General features: G+C 37.5%; 1 protein-coding gene across 1 annotated transcript in view; it reads right to left on the bottom strand.

Annotated features, from left to right (window-relative positions):
* The window catches only part of NELL2 (neural EGFL like 2), a 324,025-nt gene that overhangs the window by 156,865 nt on the left and 143,425 nt on the right, over positions 1-23,735 (bottom strand). The window contains exon 12 of the mRNA XM_035002828.1: positions 14,683-14,811. Coding sequence (XP_034858719.1) covers positions 14,683-14,811 — 129 coding nt within the window. The remainder of the gene's footprint in view (positions 1-14,682; positions 14,812-23,735) is intronic.

The following is a 23,735-nucleotide window of genomic DNA, read 5'->3' as shown; positions in this document are numbered from 1 at the left end:
AGCCACATATCACTTCAAATGGATTCTTTCCAGGGGAAAAGATTCTTTTTTAAAAAAATAGTTTTCATTTAATGAAAAAATAATAATAAACCACTGCTTCATATAAGATACCTGCAAATGATCTACAATGAATCGCTTAATTCTAAGCAGACGTTTTCTTCCTAGTATTAATAAACAAGTACATGCAAATAATTACCGGGTATTTTATCCTACTGCTCATCTACAGAAAAATAACATAAATTCCCACTGTTAATTTAAAGTTTTATCATATAATTTGCAAAATGAGGATAAATTATGCATACTCTATATCTAAGAACTGATTAGAATGTTATTCAGACCAGAAAGGAATTTGGCATAAAGTGATTTGGTTCTGGAAATAATCCATGGTAACTTAGCTACTGAAGTAGTTAAAGACCTCATTATAATTGGCTTAAGCTATGAGACAATATCATCATATGGACTCTCAGCGTATTTTTGCCTCAAGTCTTCAATAAACTTAAGAGTGAACATCTTCGTTCCAAAAATAAATTCATGTTGCATGAATTGGCTGACACACTGGTAGTAATAAATACATATTTAATCACAAACTTTTACCAAGGACTTAACTTTTCTGGAAGGCAATTTTTCACATACTTCATCTTACTTCATCTTATTTGACCTCTGCTTTCCCAACCTAATAACACAAATGTGCCCATTTAATAGATGAAGAACCTGAGGCTCAGAGATATTAAGTGATTTGCACAAATTCTCACAATTAATAAACTACGGAGGTAAGAATTAAGCCCAAGTCTTCTTATGCAACGTTCTTTCCATAACATCAGTACTGCCCCCACTCGTCAAAATAGGCAAGATTTTGATTTGAGCCACATAAACATTTTACATTCATTTGTCTGCTAAATCTCAAAATTTCTTCTGACATATATTTTTTAGACATCATTACAGGTAGCTGCTCCTACAAATCTGCAGAGTATCTATCTGGGTACTAGACTGACTCTTGCAAAAGATGGGTATACAAAATAAGTATTTGTTCCCATTTACTACTTTTCAGCACTGACACAATTGAGCAGTAAAGGGCGCCTGGGTGGCTCAGTTGGTTGGGCGACTGCCTTTGGCTCAGGTCATGATCCTGGAGTCCCTGGATCGAGTCCCGCATCGGGCTCCCTGCTCGGCAGGGAGTCTGCTTCTCCCTCCGACCCTCCCCCCTTTCATGCTCTCTCTCTCTCTCAGTCTCTCTCTCTCAAATAAATAAATAAAATCTTAAAAAAAAAAAACAATTGAGCAGTAAAGGCGTGACAAAATTATAAATACTTTTTAACATTGGCAGGCAGCAAATGTTTCTTGCATACTACAAAGAAATGCAAAGGTAAGCAGTCTGGTAAAAATAGGGGGCCAAACAAAACTCAAAATCATACCAGAAATGTAATAAAGTTACAGGCCATGGATACAAATTTCCATTCCTGCTGATGAATCTGAGGGTTCCCTTCAACGTCTCCCTCATTACTTCTGAGTGTACCCTGAGTGTTTCTATGGGCTCAGGAATAAATCAACATATACTTGCTATCACTGCCTACAACCCTGCCCCTGGGCATCCCCTGGGCCTTTTCCATGTTCTCTTGAGTCTCTGCCAAAGCTAGTGCATATCTCCATGTCCCTACTTTTGTCCCTTTAAAAGAGCTGCCATCCCCAAAGCTACAAAACTCTTGAGACATCACACAGTATCTTCTTCAGACTGTTCAGAGCTACTCAAAAATGGAAAAAAAAAAAAATTCTTCTATCTAATTTTGTTTTGTTCTTTGGAACTTAGGCCCTACAGTAATCTTGTTTATGTCCAAAATATAAGTTTATCCTCTTCCCCATCATCACATTATGTCTTTCCCACATTCACTGGTAAAGCCAGCCTGAAGTGTCAGGCAGCCCTCACATGCTTGTACATAAACTCCTCTGCACTCTTGGTATAAAACCAAAGCCCTCAAGAAGATCAAATAATAGTAACAGAAACTGGGGATAGGTATCATGCTCACATACAGCTATCTTCCTAGTATTTACTTAATTAACCAGTGGTTCTCAACCGGGAGCAATTTTGTCCTCCAGGGGAAATTTGACAATGTCTGAAGAAAACATTTTTGGTTATCACAACTGGGAGTACGGGATACAAACACGGTTGTGCTATTGGCATCTAGTGGGTAGAGCCCAGGGATGCTGCTAAATACCCTACAATGCACAGGATAACCCTCCATAACAAAGCATTGTCCAGTCCAAAAAGTCAATAGTGCTAAGGTTGAAAACTCTAGTTAAAACTCCCACCACATGGGGGTGCCATGGTGGCTCAGTCGTTAAGTGTCTGCCTTCAGCTCAGGTCATGATCCCGGGTTCCTAGGATGGAGCCCCGCCTCGGGCTCCCTGCTTGACGGGAGGCCTGCTTCTCCCTCTCTCACCCCCCTGCTTGTGTTCCTGCTGTCGCTCTCTCTCTCTCTCTGTCAAATAAATAAATAAAATCTAAAAAACAAACAAACAAAAAAACACAAAAAACTCCCACCACATGATAAATAGAAATATTGGACCACACAGGCTCAATAATTCATCTTTCTAGGCAGGAGCATATTAACTAAAGAATAATTCAAAAGTGGGGCGCCTGGGTGGCTCAGTTGGTTAAGCGACTGCCTTCAGCTCAGGTCATGATCCTGGAGTCCCTGGATCGAGTCCCGCGTCGGGCTCCCTGCTCAGCGGGGAGTCTGCTTCTCCCTCTGACCCTCCCCCGTCTCATGCTCTCTCTCTCGTTCTCTCTGTCTCAAATAAATTAAAAAAAAAAAAATCTTAAAAAAAAAAAGAATAATTCAAAAGTAATGACAATTCTTGAAAACTCATCCTTAGAAGGATATCAATATAGAATTAATCTAGAATAATCCTCTTCAAACTTTAATGTGCATAAGAATCACCCGGTAAACTTATAAAAATGCAGATTACTGAGACCCAACATTGACCCAATTAAGCAGAATTAAGGGTGAATCCAGGAATCTGTATTTTTTAAAGATTTTTTATTTTTTATTTTTGATAGAGAGAGACACAGCGAGAGAGGGAACACAAGCAGGGGGAGTGGGAGAGGGAGAAGCAGGCTTCCCGCAGAGCAGGGAGCCCGATGTGGGACTTGATCTCAGGACCCCAGGATCATGACCTGAGCCGAAGGCAGTCGCTTAACCGACTGAGCCACTCAGGCGCCCCAGGAATCTGTATTTTTAACAGCCTCCTCAGGTGATTTTGATGCAGCCTGAGCCACACAGTAAGAAACCATGTCAAGGAAACCAAATTGTATACCAATAAAAAAAAAAAAACCAGACTCTGAACACTGAAATTTCTCTCCAGTTGAACATATGGCTAAAAAACACTGGATAGTTACCAAATAATTAAGATAATCAATTAAATAAGCTGTATGCCTTAAACCAGTACTCTTCAAATTTTCAAATGCATAGGAGTCACCTGGAGATCTTGTAAACATGCAGATTCTGATTCAGTAGGTCCGAGATAAAGTATGACATTCTGTATTTCTAATGAGCTCCCAGGTAATGGCCTATATTGGTCTGTGGACCAGCACATTGAGTACTAAGGTCTTAAAAAACAACTGCCAAAGAGAATAAAGTCAGGACTACTTACATTAACAAAGCACAAAACCAATGATCACAAATCTTGTTTCCATCTGCATCTGGAAAATGGACATAGACTTTAAATGCTACCTCTATTAGAAAGTCAGCTCCATGACAGCAGGAGCTTAATCAGTTTTGCTCACAGCTATATGCTCACCACCCATTCAGCACCTGGCACATAAAGCATGCTCAACAAATACTGTGAATAAATGGGCAATGAACAAAGAGTCTCTAAATGAAGGCTGGTGATTGATAGAAACCAATCATAAATCAAAATTCCTAAAAAGAGCCTATAGTTCCATCTCAGAGAGAAGAAAGTGTAGCTGGAACACAGGAGTGAAAGTGCACCTGGCTCTGGGAGTTCCAAACAGATCAGATCCGGCCACTCGCCCTGACCAAATCCAAAGGCAAAGAAAAGAGTGGTGGTGAAACCAGAAAGGAATTTATGTCAGTGAGGCCAACACTGGAAAGAGAGTGGACTAAGTCTCAAAGACTGTCTCCGAAGTACTGAAAGTACTTCCAAGTTTATATAAGGCAAATGAGGGACAAAAGTGGGTAAGTAGGTGCAGGTGGGCAGCAAAGGTCAAATCCATCATTGTCTTGGGGTCAATCACAAGCAAGGTTCTTGCTGGCTCAGGGCAGTCCTTATTGCTTAAGAGAGTAGTTTTTGTTCATATCAGGGGATGCTTTGCCCTCAGGGTCTTTGGCCTGAGCCAAGAGACAAGTTGGAAAGGACCCAACTAGAAAGTGTGAGGTCAAAATGGAGGCAGCTGAAGTCCTCTTTCAAAAGTACTTGTTCTTAACCCTATTTAATACATAAATGTATCATTAATTGATGACTGATTCATAATTTCTTCTTTATAGTATCCAAAGGTGATCATGAACTCCAACAGACTTAAGCATGAATATTTTCTAGAGAAGTGCATTCTTTTTTTTAATTTTTTATTGTTATGTTAATCACCATACATCATTAGTTTTGTTTTTTTTTTAAAGATTTTATTTATTTATTTGAGAGAGAGAGACTGAGATAGAGAGAGCATGGGGGGGGGGTCAGAGGGAGAAGCAGACTCCCTGCTGAGCAGGGAGCCCGATGTGGGACTCGATCCCAGGACTCCAGGATCATGACCTGAGTCGAAGGCAAGTCGCTTAACCAACTGAGCCACCCAGGCGCCCTACATCATTAGTTTTTGATGTAGTGTTCCATGATTCATTGTTTGTGCATAACACCCAATGCTCCATGCAGAACGTGCCCTCTTTAATATGGGTTCTAGAGGGGAGGGGGGTGGGAGGATGGGTTAGCCTGGAGAAGTGCATTCTTTGGAAGAAAAAAAAAATCAGCCGACCATGAAAGTCACACAACTATGGTGTTTTGTTTCAAAAGGATAGTATATGGGTAGCACTGATTGTTTCTTCAGCTTCCTTTGCATAATAATCTATGGCTAAGAAGTTCAGAGAAGTGCACTCCTTATTAGGTTTGATTTTAAAAATTCAAAGTCTTCCCTTCATATCAGAGGAGACCATGGCTTCAAAGAAAAAATGCCCTTTTCCTCCAATTTAAATATCTTAATGATGTTCAAGTTTACAGAAAGTGAACAGAAATTGCTTTTGAGTCAGCAGAAGCTTAAGTTAAGTATCACAGAGAGTAAATGATGAATGGGCCCAGAAGAACTGCTAATGCAAGTTCAAATTTAGCTGGGTCACTTGATAGTGATTTTCAAAAGCTTTTCACAAAACTTCTCAATTGGAGAAGGAATAATTTTTATGAAAAACAACACACACACACACACACACACACACACACACACACTGATCTCCTCAGCATAGTGAACATGTTAAATAGATGTTCCTAAATGCCTAAAAACACTTATGTTTCCATAGTTGGCCTTCATTATGTTGAGGTATGTTCCCTCTAAACCTACTTTATTGAGGGTTTTTATCACAAATGGATGTTGTACTTTGTCAAATGCTTTTTCTGCATCTATTGAAAGAATCATATGTTTCTTATCCTTTCTTTTATTAATGAGGTGATTTGCAAATATTGAACCACAACTGCAACTCAGGAATAAATCCCACTTGATCGTGGTGAATGATTTTTTCAGTGTATTGTTGGATTTGGTTTGCTAGTATTTTATTGAGAATTTCTGCATCTATGTTCATCGGGATGTTGGCTTGTAGGTCTCTTTTTCAGTGGAGTCTTTATCTATTTTTTGTTTTAGGGTAATGCTGGCCTCATAGAATGAATTTGGAAGTTTTCCTTCCTTTTCTATATTTTGGAATAGTTTGAGAAGAATGGGTATTAACTTTTCTTTAAGTGTTTGGTAGAATTTACCGGTGAATCCATTTGGCCCTGGACTTTTGTTTATTGGGAGTTTTTGATTACTGATTCAACGTCTTTGCTGGTTACCAGGATATCATATTAATTCTGAAAGTTGTTTTATGTGGCAACTTTTTCAATTGGTTGGATAAATAGATGATGCCTTTAAAAGTCCAATTCATATTTGAAAACATCAGAAATGCTTTTGCTCCTCTCATTTATTTTTTTGTTTGTTTGTTAATTTGTAACTGTGATGCTTAACTTTGTTGACCCAAGTAAGCCATTGGATGACCGATATTTAGTCAAACATTATTCTGGGTGTGCCAGTGAGGGTGCCTCGGGATGAGATTAACATTTGAATTGGTAGACTGAGGAAAGCAGATTGCCTCCCTAACCTGTGGGGCCTCATCCAATCAATGGAAGACTTGAATAGAACAAAAAGCTGAGTAAAAGGGATATTTTGCCTGCCTCACTGTGAGCTGGGATATTGGTCTTCTCCTGCCCTTGAACTGAAATTTACAACATTGGTCTCCTGGTTCTCAGTTCTTTGGACTTGGACTGAAAGTATACCATGGGCTCTAGGGATATACAACTTGCTGACTGCGGATCTTGGGATCTTCTCAGCCTCCCTGAGCCAATTCTTTATAATCAATCAATGTCTCAATCAATCAATCAATCTCTCTCTGTCAGTATATGTCCTATTGGTTGTTTTTATGGAGAATGCTGATTAATATAGTAACCTTGGGTTTTTTTTTTATTTAAGAAACTCTACCATAACACACAGAGAGTGCGTCATTAGCCATAATTTTGAAAAGCTACAGTGTCTACTAGAATTCCCTAATTAATCCCACAGGGCTCAGTCCTCTGGTTATTTATCCCCACTCTGTTAACAGGCCTCCCGTTAACTCCAGTGGGGACTTGTGTGCTTGGCTTATAATCAGAGGATTGAGCTCATTCTGCATCTTTCTCTTCATATCTCTTGGAGCAACTCTGTGGGGCTATCACTCATTCCTAAAGAAGTCCTCTCAGATTGCCTCTGTAGTTCATAGTTAATGATATGCAGCTATTGTCTATGTCAGAAATTCACACTAAATGAATTGTGAAGTGGTAATCAGCTGGGAAAGAGAGAAAAAAGGAAGGAAGGCAGGAAGGCAGGAAGGAAGGAAGGGTAGGAGGGAAAGAAAGTTTGTTTTCCCATTGTCTTCCTATGTGGGTTATTTACCATGGTTTCAGCTCTAATTCTCTAATACCAATGAGCTGCTTTCTGGATGGAGTACAGATTATCTTTCCTTCTCAGAAACATTCAATTTGTAAGGCCAGTTAGCTGCTTTAAAAAATGTCTCTCTGAAGAAAAATCTATATGCTATTCTTATTTATAAAAATAAGAATTAGATTATGTATCTAATAAGTAAATTAAAAGTAGTAAAAATTTAAAAACACTGAATTTATAGATAGATGATATGAATTTGAACCCTGGATTTACTGGGTAAACAATTTGGGGCAAATCATTTGATGTCTAATCTCTTCAGTTTTCTTAACCACAAAACAGGATATTATAAAAATGCCTGCATCATAGGACTGCTGGAAGAAATCAGATATTGTATCTAGAAAGTATATTAAGTGTCTCTTAGGAATCGTATGGTTATTAGGAGTAGGTGATATTTTTTATGACAGCCCTATTGACAAACAATGGCAGGAAAAAAGAACACAAAATAGAAAAAAATAGGGAAATTACTTGTTTTCATTAAGAGTTATGCTCACATTACTTCACACACAGGCTAGAATCTCCCAAAATGCAGAATAATAAACAACGGCGAAGAGGTATCCTTAGCCAAAGGATTGCATTAAAAAGACAGGAAGGAAATGAGAGGAGATAGTGTTCTTTTGATAACAGGTTAAAAAAAAAAAAAGGAAAAGAACGAAAGGAACAAAGAAAGAAAGTAGATATCTAAATATAATTTATAATTTATGTTTGCAGGTGTCCCATGCCTGGCACATAGCAGGTAATAAACTAATGTTTATTAATATTCTAATCTCCACATTCAAATGGCATTTAAATTAAGCACAATCTACACGTCAGACATTTAATGTTCAAGTGAGTTGCTTTGCAAATTGTAGACAGAATTAAAATCTTAAGTAAAAACTTGAGTGTACAGTAAAAGCAAGAGAGATATGGGGAAATTTCTGGGATTTTTGGTCCTTTCAATATGCAATGCCATATTTCAGTGTACATATAATTTAATAAATAACAAGTGTGTTAAATGAATGAATGCCTTCTCTTGCACTACTCAAAATAATTTTTAAGGACCAAAACATACCAATTTAAAACAACTGGATCCCTTTTTACCTATAAAAAATCAATATCACAATTAGACTTTCTTATGCAATATAAGCACAATTCAATAAGTTCAATGCTTGTCCTCAGTAATTCTTTAGTGATGAGGTAGCCTAAAAGTGCCCATCTGTTCAGCAAATCTAAGCATTTCAAACCACCAATAAACAAATATTTCTTAAACTCTACACTGTCTATCTCTATTTTAGAAGTTTATAAGAATTCGAGGAAAATAAACAGTCTATGACAAGACACAGGTGGGAGAAATATAAAGAAGCATATATACATGAGTTCTTTAATAAATAATACAGTATATAAGAAAGTATATTACAACTGGACAACTGGATATAAACCAGTATAGAACAAGGTACAAATTCTTTGGCCAGATAAAATTTTAAAATAGATTTGAGAAGTTAAATCTGTGTGCTTAATTCATCAAGAAAGGGTTCAGAAAGAAAAGAAAAAGTAAGTAGTCTAGAAGTATAATTAAATCATGGATAGTCAGGCCAAAAAGCAAAAGGGGTTTCTGCCAAATTATAGAAGTTTGCCACAGTTACCATAATAAGGTACCACAAACTGGTGGCTTAAGCAACAGAGATTTATTGTCTCACAATTTTGGAGGCTAATTTTCCAAAATCAAGGTGTCGGAGGGTTGGTTCCTTCTGAGGGCTGTGAAGGACAATTTGTTCCATGCCCCTTGCCCGGCTTCTGGTGTTTTGCTGGAAATCTCTGGTGTTCCTCAGCTTGTAGCTACATCACCCCAATCTCTGCCTTCATGCTCACATGACATTCTCCCCTTGTGTCTATGTCTACATGTTCCCACTTTATAAGGACAGCTGTCATACTGGAGCACGGTCCCACCCTTTTCCACCAGTATGACTTCATCTTAACTAATTACACTTGTAACATTTCCATTTCCAAATAAGGTCACTTTCTGAGGTACTGTGGATTAGAACTTCAACATATGAATTTTTGAGAGACACAATGCAATCCATAATACAGATGAACCGTCCTGAGGAAAGGAAATGATTAAGAGAGCTAAAGGTGACCTGCTAAGGATAAATGGATGCATAACTATGTAGGGCCAGGCAACAGACAGCCTTGGAACCTTAACCTTAGCAAAGGAGCTTGCTGTGTCGGACAACAGGAAGGCACTATGGGCTCTCAAATAGAAGGAATGGTGTTTTGTCAACATTGTCTGGAGAACAGGTCCTCGTGGGTAGGAAGGGATGAGACACTAAAGACAGAATAACTAAGATGAACGTGACATGAAGTATAAACTATCCGGCAGCAGCAGTCAGAATGAAAGAGATTAAATGAATCCAAGAGAAAGTGGTCTATCAATAAAAGATTATTCCTTTAGGGAGTTCAGATTATACCAAACAATTTCCTGTATTTTTGTTAATTTGAAGAAATGTCTTACAAACTGATTTCAGGGTTCACTAGTATCAACTACCAATTTCAGTAATTATATGTGATATGCAATTATATGAATGACTCATGCAGAATTATTTTCCTATTCTTGGTGTAATGCCAAAGGCTTGGAGAGCAATAACGCCAATTATTTTAAGGGGTTTGGGAATCAGGAAGAAGCTTCCTCAACATCATGCACTATTGGATTGACACAGTATATCCCTGGCAACAATTATGCACTGAAGAGAAAAAATTAGCAAAAGGATAACTTCTGAAGACACTCTCTGAAATGGAATGCCACGGTGGTCCTAACATAGTAATGAATAGTGGGATGTCAAGAAAGAAAATATAGTCACAAAATCAAAAGCTCCTACAATTTTCATTTTAGAGTGAAGACACGTAACAAAGAACCATTCTGAAAAACATGATGGCCAACCTGATTTTTGACAACTCTTATAGACTATATGTCCTAACAAGAGACCAAATGAAGGGGAAGTACTAAAATTTCACTAAGAATCTATAGGGAATGAGGGACAGTGAATGGATGGAGATGAATATATAATTTTGGAAATAAATACAGTAAACATACAGTTCACAAGAAATACAAAGTAGGCCAATATACTTCCAAATATTCAGATCCTTTGTATCTAAAAGGTGAATAAAACATCCATTCATAAAATCTTAATATTAAGCCATGTTTATAAATATCTAAAGAATTGCAAAACTCATTCGTGAATGAGAAGTTATCATCTACGTGGCTGAGATACCAGGGGAGGGGAGAGACAGAACTTAAAAGGAAAAAAGAAGGTGGGGAAGAAAAATCCTTCCTTAGTCCCACTTTCCTTAAGCTACTGCTCTCTCTTCCTCCTTCCCTTCATAGGCATACATCTGGAAGGAGTTCTGTCCCTTCATCAGATCCATTTTTTCCCATGATGCAATATTCAATGTGCTCCCAACTGGCTTTTGTCATCACCTTTGTACCCAACTTGCCATTGCTGATGCCCTCAGTGTCTTCCATAAAGTTCCATGCAAAGGACATCTTTCAGTCTTCCTCTTTCTTGCTAAGAAGAATTCCCCTTTCTTCTTGAAATTCTCTCTTTCTCTTGATTTCTGTGAGACTGCCTTCTTTTCTTTCCTCCTACATTTCAGCCACAGCTTTGCTGTCTCCATCACATATCTTTTCTATAAAATGCTCAAACTCTAGAGTTTTCAAGCCTCTCTAGGTAATTCCTTCCAGTTCTTCAACTACCATTTATATGCTAAATGATCCCAAATTTTATGTACAACTTAAACTTCTCTGAATTCCACATCCATGTATATTCAACTGACTACTCAACTGTGATGTCCCATAGGTACCCCAACCCAACATGATGGTCTTCCCACCCAATCTGTTTCCTAAGAGAGCGGCACCGACATCTGCCTATTGCTCAGGCCAGAAACCTGAGTATCAACCTTGGAAACCTCTCTCCTCATCATCTCCTATCCCAATTAATCAGCAGGACTGGTTTTACCTTACAAATGCTCTCAAATGCATCCACATCTCCATCTCCACTTTCAGTGTAAGCTACTACTGTCTCCCATGTGGTTTCCCACATCCAGTTTTACCTTCCATTCAGCCTGAAGCTGAAGTGATTTATTTAGAACACAAATGTGATCATGGCACTCCTCTGCTTAAAGCTTCCATCGCCTACCCCCTTGTTCTTAGCATGAACCCCTTACTTAGACCTTACTGTGCCCTTCAAGGTCCTGCTGCCCTTCATCCATCCATCAGGCACCTCTCTCTTTGCTCTTCACCTTCTATCCGTTCTTACAAAGTGTTTCTCTCCACCTGGAGGCCTGGAGGCATGGTGAGTCCTCTACTAGGAAATTCCCTTCTTTCCCATCTTTACCTCTATGCCTAGCTGATGTTTACTTAATCTTCAGATTTCCAAAGAAACCTCTATTTTCTTCAAGCACTACCACCCATACAGATCAGCCCCTGTTAACCTATTTCTCTTCAGGGCACTTGCCACACGTGCAATTAAATGCTCTTTGGTGTAATGACCTGTTTGTTATCTTTCTTGCCTGAGACACAATATCAGTCATGTATATATCTTATTTACTGCTTCACCTCTAGTGTAGCCTTAAACAAAGTAGGCATTTAATAAATGTTTGCCAAATGAATAAATGAACTCCAACATTTACCAGTGCTATTTTAACCCTTATCAAGTAAACTGTGGTAAAAATCAATAGTCGCAATTACAGTCATATCATTAAAACAACCCCACAGATTCAGTAAACAAAATTTGCATCACTTACAAATTATCACTTGCTTATTTTTGTATATGATCACAGGTCTAATTTTTTCAAGGACCAGAACTCATAAGACCAGCTGACAGATAACATGTACAATTGCATAATTTTTTAACAATGTTGCTTCTAAGAAGTCAAACATCCTTAGAGTTAACAACAACAATAACAGAATGAAAAGGAAAACCAAATTTGATCAGAATACTGGGAAAAAAAACCTCTTAACATGAGTAACAAAAGATATAATACTAGAAGTCCTCATTATGAAAAATACAAGATCTCAATAATAAACCAACCAGTTTTTCCATCATTTTCTTAACTTGAAGATTTTATCTTTAAATGACAAGGAAATAACATGAAGAAGAAATTTACAAACCATATTTCAGTATGATCCATTCAGAATGGAAAGCAGCTGCCAATTTGTGCTACATATTTATAAGTGAAAACAGTGATACAAACCTATTTTTAATAGGTTGCATTGAAACGTTATTTAATTTAAATCTCTGGTCTCTTTTCTTGAATTCTTTCCTGTCTCAATAAATAGCAACACCATCCATGTGTTGCTCCAAACTTCAAAACTTAATCCCCTTGCCCTTGATTCCTCTTCAATTCTCCTCCACAGTAAACTATCTGCAAGTTATTTGCTCTATTTTCAAAAAATACCAAGAATATGCTCCTTCCTCTTCACCTCCCTTATTATTTCCTGGGTCCAGATCACCAACATCTTTGCCTAGACTACTGCAATAGCCCTCCAACTGGTCTTCCTATGTATGCTTCTGTTCTCCCCACCATATTTAACCCCATAATCTGCAATTTAGTTAATCTAAGGCATGGCACCCATAGCTATCTTTTTCAATACAAGTGTTATCACTCCCCTAAAATCCTTATGAGCCTCTTTACATCACCTGGCCCTTACTTAATTCTTTAATTGCATCTTAACTGATTCATCTGCTGTATCACTTTATCCTTTCTTTCAGTTTCTAGAACATCCAAGATAGTTCCCACTTAGGGTCTTTCTACTTGCTATTGCTTCTGGTTGGAATGCTCTGTTCCAGATCTTTCTGTGGTGTTTCCTGATCATCAAGTCTCATGTCAACTGTCAACGTTCCCCCCTTAAGCCCCATAGATTTTCCCTGACCATCTCATCTAAATTAATCCCCAATCAATCTCTATCACATCATCCTGTTTCATTTTCTTCCTATTATATATTATTACCTGAAACTGCCTTCTCTATTTCTATGGTTACCCACTGTCTAAAAAATTAGACCTGTGATCATATACAAAAATAAGCAACTGTCTTCCCCTTAGAACGTGAGCTCCTGAGCACAGAAACCTATTCACCATTCACTATCCAGTACCCAGAAAAGTGCTTGGTACACAATAGGTGCTTACTAAATACTTATCACATGAGTGAATATACTTAACAACAACCAAAGAAGCAGCTCCGAATATAAATAATGACCATAAAATTAAGATTCAAAAAGAGGTATCGCATGAATTTATATCATGTAGGTTTCATAGTACACACTTAGACGATATCAGTGGAGCTTATTACATGTTAGAGATCTCAACTATCATCATGAAAAATATATTATAAGTAAGTTTAAATCCATTTGTTATATAAAGCCTTTCAAAATGAGGAATTTTAAATAAATCTGCATTATAAATGGGGAAGGAAAGGCATGTCTTTCCTTCAGCAAAAAATATAATGGTCTCTTTAGGACTGAATCAGAAGCATTTGATGAAATACTTTGGAAAAAAGGGTCAACTTTTAAAAATAAATGCTGACTTTTATGGCAAAATAAAATCTACTGAAAGCTAAGAGTAACAATAGAAATTGGTTTCCCAAGGGCCAATAAATCATCATGTAGCTAAACAGGGGCTGACAAATTTATAACTTGGAGGTTTTCTGTCTCCAAGGACCAATGGCACATTCTCGACACTTAAGAAAGGTAAGTCTAGAACCCTCCAGATGTCCAAACACCACTGTGTCAGTGTTCTTACTTGCAAGACCCACTAGCTAGTCACATAATTAATGAGAATCATTCAAATCTGTGCCTCTGGGAAATAATAAATTACTAGATCTCATGGACTTCCAGGGTCTTCATGAACAGTATTTGTGAATGTCAAGGGCCCCCTCACAGTATTTGGACTGTTTCCATGAGAGGATAAACTACCTTGGATATTAGTTAAGATTCTAAAAAATAACTAGAAACCATTTACTCCACTGGAGCTATTTACTAAATACCACAAAGCATGAATGCAACCACTGAGATTACTTACAGCAGCAAACAAAAATAGCGGTGGGTACTTTGTCTTCCTGTTAATTGATTACTTTTGTTAGACAACATTGTCTGGAAAAATCTGACTACAATTCTAACTGCAAGCCACAGTAATCATGTCAATATGTGAACTATCTGAATATCTAATTATGAAAAAAAGAAGGCAATTTCACAGTGGAAGTATTATTTTAATTCAAGAAACCAGCAATATTAACTCATTAGTCTGACATATAGCAGATAGCTAAAAAACTTTAATTTGAAAGATAATTATTTTTAGCTGATTAATATGCTTCAAATTAAATTCACTGCTTTTAATGGGCCCATCAACTTGACAACCTGGGAAATTAATAAATTTTGCATGCAGTAATCCTAAGAAATTTATACAGCTGAGCTACACATCATTACAAGGATTACCTTCACAGTAGGCATTGTCCTCTCGAAGAGCCCTAAAACCATCTCGACAGCTACAAACAGCCCTGTCATTCAGATTTCTGCAGACAGAATTCTCCATGCAGTTATGTCTTTCAGAACAAAAGTCATAACCTACAAGAAAAAAGAAACTTATTAAGGTAAATGAAACTATGATTGATTTAATCTTGCCAACTAAATACTCTTTTAGAAGGTATTTTTCCCTAAATTATTTTTTAATTTTTTATTGTTATGTTAATCACCATACATTACATCATTAATTTTTGATCCAATGCTAGAGAACCACATGCTATGTGTACTAAAAGTGGTTCTTCATGTTTAACTCAGTTGTTTCCTACTTCAAGTTAATTCTGTCTTCTTTGTTTCTGACTTTATGTTTTCTAGTCCCTGATATTTGAATTATAGTCCTCCAAATATCTGAAACAAAGATTCTTGAGTCTAAAATGGAGATTTACAATATAAAAGATAACCCAGTGAGAAGGTAATATGAGAACTAGAGGTTGAACATTATCAATACCTATGGATAGTACAGACCAGGCCAGATGAAATATGGACATTGCATATTTAAGAAATAAAAGAGCCTGACATCCTTAAAAAAAACTATAAATGTGCTAACAAATGAAAATTACATCACTATAATTTAATTGTCTCTGGAAACCTGCATAGCATTAGATGTCCACTCAAAAGAAGGGAAAAAATTATGAATTACACAGATTTCAGATTCCAGAATCTTTATGAGAGGATGGAAAAATGGAACATTTTATGAACAGTGGTGCCAGTCATGTGTAATTCCTCAGGATCTCTTCTGCCTGTGTGAATCCCTTGTTCAAAGATCATCTAAAATGCTGAAATAAAAAGCTTAAACACTGGAATCCATATTGAATGGAAATTGCATGATTATATATCATTCAAACAATTTTCAAATTGCCTGATGCATAAGTTATCTGTCTAGTTTTACATCACCTAATGAATTATAATTTTAGTCCATGCGTAAAAGAAAAGAGGACTAGAGAAATGTATTTCATGTCGCTCAGAATAAACTCATCTGCCTATAGCCAAGGAAAGACTTTCACTTGAGCAAATCATGAAGATGGAAGTTCTAAATTGGCCCATCTTACTTGAAAGCAAATTACTGGAGAACGCTGTGATTTAGTGGAAGGGTAGACTGAACTATACCGCGACTAGCAGGCATGCTCTTACAGCATGATGGTTGGTGTCCATTCTGATTGGCTGGTGCCCATAATGACTCTTTTGAATATCACCCCAGAGCTAAAGCATATGTCCCATGAAGTGCAACTACCATGGATAGTAAAAAGTGGTGTGGACAACTTAATAAGCCTGAAGAAGGATGATGTTCTCAAAATTCTGTGATGGCCTTAAATAGGGCAAGAAAAAATAAAATGAATTATGACATCTACAGAAATAAAATAAAACAGAACAGAGGTGTATATGAAGGACAGAACAATATATAGTCAATAACAGCATTTAAGTCACTTGATGACTATGTTTTCTTAACACGATTCTTCACAATCTACTTTCTCACGTGGAAGGCCAAACAAGTAAAAGGTTCATTCTTAAGAAGAGGAAAAGTTAAAAATATTTTCTCCTAGAGTCCTTTCCTTCCTTTCTTCTTCAAGTAGCTAAATTGAGACCATATTTCTTAAAATGTATCCTATTGTCTTTTTACAATGTCTGAGAAGAAAGCATTTCAGCGAAAAAGTCATCTTCATTTTCTACCCAATAGCTCAGCACCTCACCAACCTATATGAAAAGTCCCCCCCCCAAAAATTTCACATTTATTCGAAAACTGAACAAAGTTACTATAAAAACTGGCCCACTCCTTTAAGATATACACAGAATCAAGAGATCACGTTCTAACATACCGCTAAATCTCTGTATAATTGCACCTGCAATGTTTCAAACAACTCCTAGAGAGCTGTGACTAAGGCCAGGTACTGTCCTGAGGCATTTTTATTTTTCTTTCCTAAGTTTTTATTTTTCAAAATTTTCAATTTGTCACTTCGCTGCATTTTCTCTTTTCTCATTTTTCAGACTTCGCCCAATCTATGCTCTCAAAATCAATGGTATACAGTCCACTTTTATTACGGTCCCTTTCCAGTTCTGCCTAAGTAATGCTCAGACCTCTTATCTCAGGATCGAATATCACACACACATTCACCATACAGCGCTAATTGCTGTGAGAATTTTCCCGCTGTAAGATAACAATGTGATCCCACTTTGACTGTTTTAGGTTCAGCAAGGGAGTGTCTTACTTTTTATCAGATGTTTTTTTTTTTTTTAAATTGACCCAGAGACTTGAAAGCTAAATATTTTGTCAATCAAATTCTAATTTACACTAAACAATGTCAGATAGCTATTTTGATTTATTTTCTCAACAAATAAGTTAACTCTATTCATTGTTTTACTGCTTAGATACAAAATGCCAGTGTCAAAAGGCTATTGACAGGTAGAAAATTCCAACTCAGTTAAAGTGGGTTGTTTCCAATCTATAGGTAATAACTTCAAAAACTCAGAGTATGAGTTGGATATCCCTATTACCTTCATACTTGCATCTCTAGTCAGAGGTGCTTGGCTTTTGAAGTTGAAAGACCTGGATTTACATTCAATCTCTATTACTTACTGGCCGTGTAAATTACTAGTTGTGTAAGTTAATTAACCTTTCTAAACCTTAAGGTTTTCTCACCTGTAAGAGTAAGATAATATCTAGCTCACCAAAATGTAAAGTTCTAATCAGATCATCTATGTAAAAGCATAATTGTATAGTATTTGTTAATAATTAAAGCAATTAGAGTATTACGAATAAGCCTAAACCAAATATGCTGAGGCATCTATCACAGAAGAAAATTCAAGTATTTATTATAGACGGATGGATCTAATCCAATCTAATACAATCTAGCCTTTGTTTCCCACTTTGGATTTTAACTGCAAGGATACCAAGTTTTCTATTCCTTTTATAAGTTTTGCAAATTTACATGAAGTTGTGTGTCTTGTTAAGTATAGCTCTTTCCATAAAATATTAATATGCATATCTCTACAAGTAGGTAAGTAGAAAAGGTGGATACAACAGATTATGAGTAAGAACAATATACATAAAGGTTATACATAATCATCAGGAGAAAAGGGGCACCTGGGTGGCTCAGTCGGTTAAGTGGCCAAATCTTGATTTTGGCTCAGGTCATGATCTCAGGGTCATGAGATCAAGCCCCACATGGGGCTTTGCACTCAGCATGGGGTCTGCTCCCTCTTCCTCTGCTCCTCCCCCGACTCATGCTCTCTCCTTTCTCTCTCTCTCCTCACATAAATAAATAAAATCTTTAAAAAAAAATCAGGAGAAAGAGAATAAATAACTTTGAGGTGAATATTTGTTGGTTTTTGTCCACAAGCATCTATTCTTCCTTTTTCTGGGGGAAAAAAAAACAACCTAGTCATACTTTGGATGAACCAGTTCCAGTGGGATGAAGCCCCACTGGAAAATCAATGCATCCCACTAGCCTAGACACAATAATTTTTTCAGGTCTGGGTATCTGATCCAGTTCGGGCCAATGAAGATGATTAAAATTCAATTATGGGACTTTTGTTTAACTCCTGAGGACACTGAATATTTTTTCTTCATCTACTTGAGTATCATAATGATGCGAGCATAAGAATGTCAGAGGTCTAGCTGAAAACACATAGAGTCTGAAAATAAAGCCACTTCTGAGGAGGCAAACTGAGATCCATTGAGGCAAAGGGGCAGGATTTGACAGCTGTATAAAGCTGCTTATGGGAGCCTTATGTTCCATTTTTTGCTTATATCAGTTGGATTGGGTGTTTTATTACTTGCACCTAAAAGAATACTAACTTATTTAGGTATTATTTGCAGGATGATGGATAATCCTGATTTTTCCCAAATGGTTCATGTGCATGGATGTATATTTTTTTAAAAAGTACTAATTGCGATGGAATTCTTTTAATGTGTATTAAAAATAGATGAATCTAACAAATAATGCCATTATTTTGTGGCTAGCATTATTTGGAACGAAACTAAATTTTTAAAAAATGAGCGACTAACAGTGATATAAAAATTAAATAATGTTATTAGTGATACATAAATAACAAAAATCATGAAGGTATAATTGAATAAGGTGGGAAACTATGGATTATCCAGAAGTTGAGAGAAGACTATACCCACTGAACCTTCTACATATAGATGTCGCTACTACTTATAATTATAGGCCTGGATGAAGTAAGTGCTAAATTAAAGTGGGGCATCCAGTGAATAGGACTTACTGGTATTATAAACAGAGAAAGGAGTTGCCGAGGGATGAGGAGAAGGGAAGGGCTACAAATATGAAAACTCTATCACATCCTTTCTGTATCTTTCTGAGTCCTCACTGTATCACTGAGTGTCTGTCATGTTGTAATTTGTTACAAGCTTCCTTGAAGGGGCTCTCAAACATGAACAAAGTGAAAAGAACATTCCTGCTACACAGCTTCCGGGCTACTATGACACAGGGTGGGCAGCTGCAGAGTACCTAGAAAACAGTCTTGGTAGGATTAGATTTGGAGCCAAGAGATTTGGGGCCTTATTTCAGTGCACAGCTTTGCTTCTAGCACTGGCCAAGGCCTCCAGTGGAAAGGTCAACACTTTCTTCTCATGCTCTGTCCTCAGGGAATATTTAATAACTGTTTGTGAAGAACTTACTTTTTCAGATGTGAACACAGCATCCTGAGCACTAGGCAGACAGGCCTGGAAACTAGAGGCCAATTATATTACAAATGCATTTGTCACAACATATGTGTAGGTGTTAACTCAAAATTTAAGCCTCCAGAACTTGACTCTTTTTAGTTTAAGCACCAGAGAATGCCAAGAAACTCATTTGTTTATCCTATATACTTGAGATCAGAAATAAAGCAATCTTTATTATAAATGGTGCTAATTGTTTCAAGATGAACCAACTTGTTGAATTTCAGTTCCAGTACTGTCTAAGCTAGTACTTCTCAATCCTGGCTGTGTAAAAAAATTTATCAGAGAGTTTTTTATTTGTTCATTTTGTTTTTTAATGGTGATACCATGGCTCCATCTCCTAGCAATTAGATCAGAATCTCAGGGGGAGGGGGTGTAGGTCACAGTATATTTCAGCACTGTATTCTGAGTGTGCTGCGTAAACATATTAATTCTTAAAACTACAAACAATTTAAATATAATACAATTTTTGTAGCTAGTTTTTCCATTTCTTAACTTACTTTTTAAAAATATATCAAGGCTCTTTTAAAAATAAATGGATGTAATCAAGGCTTCTCTTGATATCTGAAAGGCCCTCTCTCAGCTATTTAAATCTTGTCCTAGCCAACCTTGTCTCCTTTCTGTGCTGTTCACCTTGCTAATCTCTAAGGAGCTCCTGAACCCTTCCAGGCCATTAAAGATGGCCACAAATTTTCAACACTTCTACCATGGTGGGGTCTATTCCTCCCATTCCTCTTGAATCTGGGCTTGCTTATAACTCTTTTGACCAGAGGAATCTTGGAAAAGTGAGGCTGTGTCAGTTCCAGACCTGGTCTTTAAGAGCCCCAAACCACCATTTAAGAAGTGTGATCACCATCTTCATGGGACAGGTCACAGGGAGAAGTCTTGAGATTCTGTGGAGAGGGAAAGAGTTTCAGATATACTCCATCTTCCTGTCACCCCCACTGAGATGCCTAGCATATAGTGAGGCCATCTTGTGCCTTCTCGCCCAGTCCAGCTGAGTAACTCCACTTACCACCGTGTGGAGCAGAAGAATCACCTAAATTCCTGACACACAATATTGCAATATATAATGAAATTGCTGTTTTAAAACAGAGTGTAAAGCCTAAACCCAGCAGGAGAAGAGAAATAATAAAAATCAGAGCAGAAATCAATGAAATAGAAACCAAAAGAATAATAGAACAGATCAACGAAACTAGGAGCTGGTTCTTTGAAAGAATTAATAAGATTGATAAGCCCCTGGCCAGACTTATCAAAAAGAAAAGAGAAAGGACCCAAACAAATAAAATCCCGAATGAAAGAGGAGAGATCACAGCCAACACCAAAGAAATACAAACAATTATAAGAATATATTATGAGCAACTATATGCCAGCAAATTAGATAATCTGGAAGAAATGGATGCATATCTAGAGATGTATAAACTATAAAAACTGAGCCAGGAAGAAATAGAAAACCTGAACAGACCCATAACCAAAAATCTCCGAACAAAGAAAAGCCCGGGGCCAGATGGCTTCCCAGGGGAATTCTACCAAACATTTAAAGAAGAATTAACACCTATTCTTCTGAAACTGTTCCAAAAAATAGAAATGGAAGGAAAACTTCCAAACTCGTTTTATGAGGCCACCATTACCTTGATCCCAAAACCAGACAAAGACCCCATCAAAAAGGAGAATTACAGACCAATATCCCTGATGAACAGGGATGCAAAAATTCTCACCAAAATACTAGCCAGTAGGATCCAACAGTATATTAAAAGGATTATTCACCACGACCAAGTCGGATTTATTCCTGGGCTGCAAGGTTGATTCAACATCCACAAATCAATCAATGTGATACAATACATTAATAAAAGAAAGAACAGGAACCATATGATCCTCTCAATAGATGCAGAAAAAGCATCTGACAAAGTACAGCATCCTTTCTTGATCAAAACTCTTCACAGTTAGGGACAGAGGGTACATACCTCAATATCATAAAAGCTATCGATGAAAAACCCACAGCAAATATCATGCTCAATGGGGAAAAACTGAGAGCTTTCCTCCTAAGGTCAGGAACATGGCAGGGATGTCCACTATCCCCACTGCTATTCAAGATAGTACTAGAAGTCCTAGCCACAGCAATCAGACAACAAAAAGAAATAAAAGGCATCTGAATTGGCAAAGAAGACGTCAAACTCTCACTCTTTGCAGATGATATGATACTTTATGTGGAAAACCCAAAAGACTCCACCCCAAAACTGCTAGAACTCATACAGGAATTCAGTAAAGTGGCAGGATATAAAATCAATGCACAGAAATCAGTGGCATTCCTATACACCAACAACAAGAGAGAAGAAAGAGAAATTAAGAAGTTGATCCCATTTATAATTGCACCCAAAACCATAAGATACCTAGGAATAAATCTAACCAAAGAGGCAAAGAATCTGTACTCAGAAAACTATAAAATACTCATGAAAGAAATTGAGGAAGACACAAAGAAATGAAAAAACATTCCATGCTCATGGATTGGAATAACAATGATTATGAAGATGTCAATGCTACCTAGAGCAATCTACACATTCAATGCAATCCCTATCAAAATACTTTCCACTTTTTTCAAAGAAATGGAGCAAATAATCCTAAAATTTGTGTGGAACCAGAAAAGACCCCTAATAGCCAGAGGAATGTTGAAAAAGAAAAGAATAGCTGGTGGCATTACAATTCCGACTTCAAGCTCTATTACAAAGCTGTCATCATCAAGACAGTATGGTACTGGCACAAAAACAGACACATAGATCAATGGAACAGAATAGAGAGCCCAGAAATGGACCCTCAACTCTATGGTCAACTAATCTTCGACAAAGCAGGAAAGAATGTCCAATGGAAAAAAGACAGTCTCTTCAACAAATGGTGTTGGGAAATTGGACAGCCACATGCAGAAGAATGAAACTGGACCATTTCCTTACACCACACACAAAAATAGACTCAAAATGGTTGAAAGACCTAAATGTGAGACAGGGGTCCAACAAAATCCTAAAGGAGAACACAGGCAGCAACCTCTTCGACCTCAGCCACAGGAACTTCTTCCTAAAAACATCACCAAAGGCAAGGGAAGCAAGGGCAAAAATGAACTACTGGGACTTCATCAAGATAAAAAGCAAAAGAAACAGTCAACAAAACCAAAAGACAACCGACAGAATGGGAGAAGATATTTGCAAATGACATATCAGATAAAGGGCTAGTATCCAAAATCTATCAAGAACTTATCAAACTCAACACCCAAAGAACAAATGATCCAATCAAGAAATGGGCAGAAGACATGAACAGACATTTTTCCAAAGAAGACATCCAAATGGCCAACACACACATGAAAAAGTGCTCAACATCGCTCGGCATCAGGGAAATCCAAGTCAAAACCTCAATGAGATACCACCTCACACCAGTCAGAATGGCTAAAATTAACAAGTCAGGAAACGACAGATGTTGGCAGGGATGCGGAAAAAGGGGAACCCTCCTACACTGTTGGTGGGAATGCAAGCTGGTGCAGCCACTCTGGAAAACAGTATGGAGGTTCCTCAAAAGTTGAAAAGAGAGCTACCATACAACCCAGCAATTGCACTACTGGGTATTTACCCCAAAGATACAAATGTAGGTATCCGAAGGGGTACGTGCACCCCGATGTTTATAGCAGCAATATCCACAATAGCCAAACTATGGAAAGAGCCAAGATGTCCATTGACAGATGAATGGATAAAGAAGATGTGGTATATATATACAATGGAATATTATGCAGCCATCAAAAGGAATGAAATCTTGCCATTTGCAACGACGTGGATGGAACTGGAGGGTGTTATGCTGAGCGAAATAAGTCAATCAGAGAAAGACATGTATCATATGATCTCACTGATATGAGGAATTCTTAATCTCAGGAAACAAACTGAGGATTGCTGGAGTGGTGGGGGGTGGGAGGGATGGGGTGGCTGGGTGATAGACACTGAGGAGGGTATGTGCTATGGTGAGTGCTGTGAATTGTGTAAGACTGTTGAATCACAGACCTGTACCTCTGAAACAAATAATAAATTATATGTTAAAAAAAAAAAAAAGAAGACGATAGTAGGAAGGGAAAAATGAAGGAGGGGGAATCAGAGGGGGAGACAAACCATGAGAGACTATGGACTCTGAGAAACAAACTGAGGGTTCTAGAGGGGTGGAGGGTGGGGGGATGGGTTAGCCTGGTGATGGGTATTAAAGAGGGCACATACTGCATGGAGCACTGGGTGTTATACGCAAACAATGAATCATGGAACACTAC

This window comes from Mirounga leonina, unplaced genomic scaffold, assembly GCF_011800145.1.
Source record: "Mirounga leonina isolate KUSES-001 unplaced genomic scaffold, KU_Mleo_1.0 Mir_126, whole genome shotgun sequence".
Taxonomy (NCBI): domain Eukaryota; kingdom Metazoa; phylum Chordata; class Mammalia; order Carnivora; family Phocidae; genus Mirounga; species Mirounga leonina.
Note: the sequence above shows the minus strand (reverse complement) of the source record. Positions and strands in the feature narration are given on the sequence as shown.